Genomic DNA, 8,160 nt, shown 5'->3' on the forward strand with positions numbered 1-8,160 from the left:
TCACAAAACCCATGTGCTAAAAATGTGCACAATTTGGGCATACCTGCCACGCAAATCATAGTTTGAACTGGGTCAGATCACCTACACGCACTCGGAAAGTTTCCGAGTTTACTTCTTCCACCCGCAACCGCAACTCTCCCCCAGGCATCAGCCGCATGCAGCACTCACCGTTTCAGCTGGTCAAAGGAGCGGCAGAAGCAGCACCTGACCCCCACCGAGAGAGGCCGTAATGTGAGGGCCTGTCCCGCACGAGGAGGGGGCAGAAGCCTGCCGCCGTCCCGCGCTCTGATTGGCCGGCACTGCTTCAACGCGGTCGGCTACTTAAAACGGCGCGCGCGGCTGCCGGTCTGTGTAGTCCTCTGCCTGGCCAGACCCCGTCGGCTCGCCACCACCGTCGCCATGGACCTGCTCAGCGTCGCTGTCTTCGCCGTGCTGGCGGCCGTCCAAGCGCTGGGCCTGCTGCTGACCAAGGAGCAGAAGGCGGGCATGTCCCGCCTGCTGGCGGCCCCGCTGCGCGCGCTGGCCGGCTGGCTGACCGCGCTGGCCGGCAGAGGCACCACCGGCCACCTGCCGCCGCGACCGTGGGGTCTCCCTGTCATCGGCAACATGGTCCAGCTCGGCCTCAAAACCAACCCATACGAGTGCATGACAGATCTGAGCCGCCGCTTCGGCGCCGTCTACGGCCTCCGTCTGGGCGGCACCGAGGCCGTCGTCGTCAACGACATGGCCAGCATTCGCGAGGTGCTCGTCACCAAGGGCGACCACTTCGACGGCAGGCCCAACTTCCTGCGCTACCACCAGCTGTTTGGCGGCGACCGTGATAACTGTGAGTATCTCGTGTGAGGCGGGCGGGCGAGGGGCGCCGTGGGCATGGGTTCGCGGAGAACACCGCCGACGGCGGGGCAGACTGTGACCTCGGCGGCGTCTGGCGCGGCGCGGTGCGGCATTTCCGGCGAGGCGGCGGCGGCGGCGGCGGCGGCGGCGGCGGCGGCGCCGCTCCCCCGCCGGCTGCAGCGTGTCAGTCCCGTCACGAAGGTCAAGTTTACGTTTGTTTACGTTGCTCGGTCGGCGCCCGCGGCTGCATCGGCGGGCGCTGTGGCGACCTTGAGGACGCGGTGGCGTCCCCCGACCGCTCAGGCGGTGTCCATGACCGCTCGTCTCTCAGGGGAGTTGACTCCAGCCCGCCCTGAGGCGGTTTTCCCTCCCTCTGGGCTCCCGGTCAGTTCCACTATCGCAGGGACGTCACAACCGGAACAGAGTCGGGGAAGGCGGCAACGCTTTTGTAATCATATTCTACCTGACCTTGCGGTACCACGTACCATACGTGGTTGACGCCAAACTTGTTTTAGATTGGAAGGTCGACATTAGTTGTTTATTTTTGATATGTGAAGTAGCTCTCCCCTCTGGCCGCTTCCCGCACCGCTCCATCCACCGGGACGGGCCGGCAGCACTCAGTGACGCCGCCACGCCAGCGTTGAGTCATCATAATGGCACTATTTGCGGTGTAGCGGGTCTTCGTTACAGTTGGCACGGTGCCCAAGGTTTTCGGAGGCGCCGGGGCGCGCGCGCGGCCGCCGGGAGGCCGCCTCGGCGACGCACCGGTCCGGGAGGACGCAACGCCGATGAGCCGCCCAGAACGGGTTTGATGGGTGGGCCGACAAGACGGCGGCTGCCGGCACCCAGCCGACCGCCGGCCGCAACACAGTGATACGCATCGGAGCAATCCGGAAATACGGCAACCGAATCCAGTGGGACGTGACCTCTGACAGACCTCTGTCAGAGGACGCCTGCGCTGTGACAGACGGGCCAGCCGGGGATTTCCACGCCGTGCCCCGTCGGCGACTGCGAGGGGCGGACCGGGCCGCTAGGTGGCGGTTGTGCGGCTGACTTGCGGATTCGCGTCGGCTGCTCCCCATGCCTCCGGCGCAAAATTACACTCGCCGGTGGCCGCTGATATGCTGCAGCGAAACCAGCGAACCATGGGCGTTCACGGAGTTCGGACTTCGCGGAAATTCCCATGCTTCCATGCTCGATGATAATGCGAATCCCTGCGCCGATTTAACGAGCCAGACGTTTGGCTGACCTTAGAAATTCCATGACCGTCGCCCGTCTGCAGGTGCGCGGAGCTCACAGACAGCCTCTTGATTTATGCTCTCATCTTGCAAACTCGCAAGGGCTAGGATGTCTGCGCCAGGACGATATACATGCAGCAGAAGCCTTAGCACGCGGCCTGCCCGTAGCCATGGGAAATAAAGACGTCTGTGACCCAGTCGTAAAACGTTCGAACGTGACCTCCGAGCGACGGCCGCTTCTGTTGCCAGGCCGGCAGCCGCGTCCAGCCGTCCAAACTAGCTCGGCTGAACTTGAAACGGGCCCAGGTGGGCGCGAGCGGCGTCTGGCCGCCCGCCACGCAGAACTAATGGCGCTGCGGGCCGTTTGAAGCCGGGCCGGTTATCGGTCGGAGATGTGGCGGAATGCGGCGCCCATTAGACGGAGGGGGTGGGGCCGCGGTCGAGACTGCCGGACGCCGGGCTGGCGAGAGCAGCCCGCGACGCCGCCACCCGGCTCGCCGACGCTTCCTCCCATTCATTGGACGGTGACGCGGCCCGGTCACGGCCACCGGCCGGTGGCGGGCCCACCCCCGCCCGCGGCGCGGCCGATGTCGACTCGGCCGGGTGGGCCGCCGCCGCTCCGGGAGGGCCGCGCATCCCGCCCAGATACCATCTCGGCCCATGGGAGCAGCCGGGTGCAGCGGCGTTTTTGCTCTTTAAAAGTCGGCTGAGTGGAACGCGGCAGGATAAACAACGGTACATCCGTGCAACGGCCTCCACCGAAGGCGCGTGTCTTTGTTTGCAGCTCTGGCGCTCTGCGACTGGTCCAAGAAGCAGGTGTCGCGGCGGAACGTGGCGCGCTTCTTCATGCACGTGCGGCCCGGCACCGACGTCTTCCAGATGTTGAACGACTCGATTCTATCCGAGTTGACCAGTGTCGAGAAAATGCTGCGAGAAACGCGCGGCCGACCCATGGCCTTCAAGCCATTCATCCAGACGGTGTCCTGCAACATCTTCAGCGACTACCTCTGCTCCTTCAAGTTCGACATGCACGACCCCGAATACCAGAAGCTCGTGCGCAACTTTGACGAGATCTTCTGGGACATCAACCAGGGCTATGCGATGGACTTCATCGAGTGGCTCAAGATCTTCCGCATGGGGGCGCTCAGGAATCTACAGCAGCTTTCTAGCAGCATCCGGCAGTTCATCAACGACAGGATTGTCAGCCACCACAAGAAGACCATCGACTACGACAGCCCCAGGGACTTTGTTGACATGCTGCTCCGACGTATGAACGTAAGTCAGTATGGAGTTTTGTACCGCATATCACCGTTTCATACTGCTTTGAAACTTGATATTTGCATGACTGGTCATAGCCGGAAAGCAATGTCGTTCCTCAGGGTTTTTTAGAGCTGAGCGTCAAACTACAAAAAGAAAAACACTAAGATAACAAGCTACATGACATCTACTGCGTGTTTTATGACATCAACTAACTGCTCAATGGCGAAATTTGTAGACAAAAGTCTCAGGTGTACTCAAACGAAAGGGTCTTGAAACGATTTATCAACGACTTCCGGACGTCCCGCACCACTTTCGGTGTCTCGCTTCCAGACTCAAGAGGGAGAGCACGAGCAAATCTCGGAGACGACAGCGCTGTATGAGCTGGAGGACTTCCTCGGAGGCCACTCCGCAGTCGGCAACATCATCATGCAGACTATCACACAGGTAAACATCCGGATTAAGTCGCCTCACGACGACCGGTTGCGCTTGGCGGAATGTCGTCATTGGCCGATTCTCTGTCATTACACGCGGACTAGCGGTTAAAAGGAAGAGATCTTCACATAGATGAGATATGTAAAGACATCTTCCTGTTTGGAAATTTCCCAAAGCTTAATGGTTTTTAAGCATTCCCCTGCAACTGCTTTGTCAAGCGCTGAACTCTAATGAACAATTTTCGCGAATTTTAGATCCATGCGACAGCAGAGAAGAGGGTGAGCATGGCATAACCAATAGCTCCAGCTAGACATTCCCACTCCCGTCTTTCCCAGATTGCCCGGAATCCAGACGTGATGGTCAAGATTCAGGAGGAGCTGGACGAGCGCATCGGAGACAGACAGCTGTGTCTAGAGGATCGGCCCAGCCTGCCTTACACGGAGAGCACAATGTACGAGGCGCTGCGCGTCTGCTCAAGTCCCATCGTGCCGCACGTGGCCTCGCGCGACTCCACCATCGGCGGCTACGACGTTCACCAGGGTGCCATCGTCTTTATCAACAACTACGAGCTGAACATGAGTCCGCAGCTGTGGTCAGAGCCAGAAAAGTTCAACCCGGCCCGGTTTGTGCGGAACGGTGTCATGGTGAAGCCGTCGCACTTTCTGCCCTTCTCCACCGGCAAACGCAGTTGCATGGGCTCCAAGATGCTAGCCAACATTGCCTTCCTCACGGTGGGCACCATCCTGTCCAAGTTTGATGTACTGCTGCCGGAGGACCCCGAAAACATGCGCATGGTGGAGGAGCACATGCGGCCCGGCTGCCTGGCGCTACCCGTCGACTCGTTCAAGATCGCCTTCAGGGAACGGGCGTCGGCGTGAGCTGACTGGCGTCCGCTGGCGGAAACGCTCGTCAGTGCTGGCATCACGTAAGGAAATAGCCCAGCGTCACATCCTCGGCACAAAACGTAAAGTTGCTCTGACAAACCGAACCACCGCAGCGCCGAATTCACCCCCATGTCAGTATGGTTCCCGTGCTGTTGCGCGGGCGTCGCTGGCGCTCACACCTAGGCGTTTTCTAGTTATCAGTTTCTGCAGAATCGCAATGCTAAAGGCCCCATTCATCTCGAACTGCTGGCTGTGATCTCCAGAACTTGATCTCCGTCGATGGGTCTGCTCCCATCCCACCGATCCACCCGACCCCTGCTCATCGTCTTCCGTCGGAAAGGCGACTGGCTAGTGCCGGGCCCACTCGACAACAAGCCGAATATTTGTATTTATTTTTTCGTGGTTAAGAGCAGGGCCGATAACCTAGCTTCTGCGTAGGTGGCTGAGGTCTCTCGTTGCTATTCTACATAATACTTACCGATTTATAACTCTTCCGAGTAGAGCTCCCTCGTTGTTTTGCACATATGCGGGCAGTAACATAGGGCAGGCACCTATGATATTAACATTGTGATATTAGCGGGCACCCGCAAGTCGCGCGGATAGCAGCATTGGCAAGTCCAGGTTTTCGCTACACCGTACCCGCAGTGGCGAGGGCCGCTTTGCACGCTGTTCATTTGTTCTTGTTTTGTTTGTGAGCCTCACACGGCGAACGCATCACCACCATCGGACACCCGGGCTGTCTGACACCACCACCACTTCAGACACTCGGGCTGTCTGACACCACCACCACTTCAGACACTCGGGCTGTCTGACACCACCACCACTTCAGACACTCGGGCTGTCTGACACCACCACCACTTCAGACACTCGGGCTGTCTGACACCACCACCACTTCAGACACTCGGGCTGTCTGAAGCCACCACCACTTCAGACACTGGGGCTGTCTGAAGCCCATGATGACCCCAGTCGAAGGTGATCACGAGATCGGGCACCGGTAGTACATGGTCACGTGTCCATCTGCATTGAGGAGGTGTGAGGAGGTGATGTGTACCTTGAAGGAGGAGGTGGCCGCACGTCCCCAGAAGCCGGCAGGACGCGCTATGTGCAACTGAGATGGAACACAGCTGGGTGGAGATTAGGTACTTAGGCTGGTACCTGGGCCTGTCAAGTATATTCATGGTGCTTGGAGTTTGGCTTTAAATGGATGCTCCGTCCGTTAGAGTCTAATCTTTGTTTCGACTCGAGACTCCATTGATCTGCTGGAGCCTTCTATGATCATGGTTGAAGATATTCACTGTGTACAAAGGCTGTAACCTCTGTTCTTCGATACTCCCTTTGTTGTTGTTATTGTCAATAAACTATGAGTGAAAATGAATGGCGTGTTAACGGCGAGCAGTACACCATATGAAAACACACCGTGGATCTTGGATGGGAGTGGAACGCACCACTTAAGCCACTTATCGAAAGATCTTACTATTCATAGACTTTTCCTTTTGAACTTTTGTAACCGTTCGTACTACTAAGATTACACTCCACAAAAACGGACATCACGCTTAAAATCAATTTATGCAGCACGTAGAAATCGAAGTCATAATCTTCCGGTCACGGAACGAGCACTCCAACCACAACAGCTGGCAACATGCGACTTGTTTGGAAAAGACAATCTACTCATACCTACGAACATGCTGCGATGCGCTAACTCATCTGCTCTATCGAGGCTCACGAGACATCGAGTGGCGTTATACCGGAGATCAGGCTGTGCGGCTCGGACCACCGACACCATGTACCAGTTCAGCTCACAGGTGCAACGCCGTCTGACCATACTATATTGCATATTCACACATATAGTATACGTAAACAACAGTCATTGCACCAAAGCCAACGTACGTTCATCATGATATCAACATCCTGCCATACCACACTCATTCGTCTTTAGTAATACGACATTCTACACCTTGTACATTCTACACATGAGATATTTCATTGCGTAAAAGTGAGTTTCATTCACGCATCGGTTTTCGGTTGCAAGGATGAGCCTGTCAAAGCATGCTTCTTAAAAGACTGACAGTTATTCTGACGTGCTCGCAATCAAGCTTGGAGTCGTTACTGGACATTGTAGGTTGCAATATGTTGTCAGGATACGCCGGACCGGTGGTCACAAAACGTCACGCAGTTTCAATATTATACCTGGGACGATTTCGTGATCGGATGATAAAGCATAGCTAGATAATGAATAACCCCGCTTCAAAATGGGTTTTAGACGGATACGGCTGGCAATTTGTTATAATGATCAAGCTTAAACGAGATCATTTCAACTGTCTAATGTCTTGAAGTGTTGAGGCTTTTTTTGTCACACAGAGAGTGTGAACTTTCCCCAACACGTCAAAACATACTCAACAAAACAACAACAACAAAAACACTCAACAACAACAAAACAACTCAACAACAACGAAACAAAAACACAAAACATAGGAATTTGCCCCTCTAGGAACATTTTACAACTGTTTGTCTAAAACTAGGAAAAACGTAGGGTGCTAGAAGGCATGTTTGCTGGCCCGCAGTGAGAAGAAATGCGGAATTTGTCGTTTTTGTGATGTTTTGTTCCGCTGATCTAGCCATAACGTTATCAATAAAACGCCATGTTTCCGTGATACTACTGGTTGCGCGGCCATCATACAACTTTGACATGACTTTTTTGTATTGAAAATCAACTGATATCAGGCTTAAAACTGCTGCATTTAGCTTTGGTCGGTGATGAAGGTTACAAAGTCAGCTTTTGTTACCTGTTAAGTTGCTTTATGGGGTGCGGGAAACTTGATAATTACGTTCATTCCAACTTCGTTGATCACAAAGATCTGAGCCTGTTTCTTTCGTGGACTTCGTAAAGATCGTGGTAGTCGCTGACCGAAAATGACCTCGATCACCCTGATGCTCAAACAAAAAAACTTGCCGACTAGAGATAGATATTGACGCCGATTTTAAATTAACATGCGCTCGGGTGGAGGATCAAAATGACCCCCCCAGAAGGTTTTCCAAAATGGTTTCTAAACGGCGCGGCGTAGCCACGCCAAATTTTGCATGGCCGTAGACAATTGAATAGCAAATCGTTTGACATCACAAATTTAGATGTGTCTTGTCAGGTCGCTGACCTATGGCAGTTCAAAGTCAGGCCATGGTTTCGGCGAAGGCAATTTCCAGGGAATCGTCTAATCGGATACAATAACGGAGTGTTTGACGAGCCATACATCTCTGAGGTGCTTTTTTAGGCGCCACAAATATTGAATGAGCAAGTTACGTTGGCCTTAGGTCAAGTATGAAGGTCAGACCAAGGTCACAAACAATCTGATTTAGTACTCTAGGGCTTGCTGTATGGGATAGTTTGGTGCTCATTTGTAATATATTGACAGCAGGAACCACATTATACACAGTCCATTGACTTCGTAGAGGTCAGAAAAGGTCATTGACCTAAGATGACCCGGGTCGACATTTTGTTTTAGGAACGTACTGCCTGG

At 54.7% G+C, this 8,160-nt stretch overlaps 1 protein-coding gene across 1 annotated transcript; it reads left to right on the forward strand.

Annotated features, from left to right (window-relative positions):
- The first annotated feature begins 399 nt into the window (after positions 1-399).
- LOC119112177 (cytochrome P450 307a1) lies at positions 400-6,023 on the forward strand. Its single transcript, XM_037236249.1, has 4 exons — positions 400-826; positions 2,857-3,347; positions 3,663-3,776; positions 4,100-6,023. Exons 1-4 carry the CDS (start codon positions 400-402, stop codon positions 4,640-4,642), a joined length of 1,575 nt encoding a protein of 524 aa, XP_037092144.1. The 3' UTR covers positions 4,643-6,023.
- The last annotated feature ends 2,137 nt before the right edge of the window (positions 6,024-8,160 follow it).

This window comes from Pollicipes pollicipes, unplaced genomic scaffold (assembly GCF_011947565.3).
Source record: "Pollicipes pollicipes isolate AB1234 unplaced genomic scaffold, Ppol_2.1 Scaffold_7261;HRSCAF=8764_pilon_pilon_pilon, whole genome shotgun sequence".
Lineage (NCBI taxonomy): Eukaryota > Metazoa > Arthropoda > Thecostraca > Pollicipedomorpha > Pollicipedidae > Pollicipes > Pollicipes pollicipes.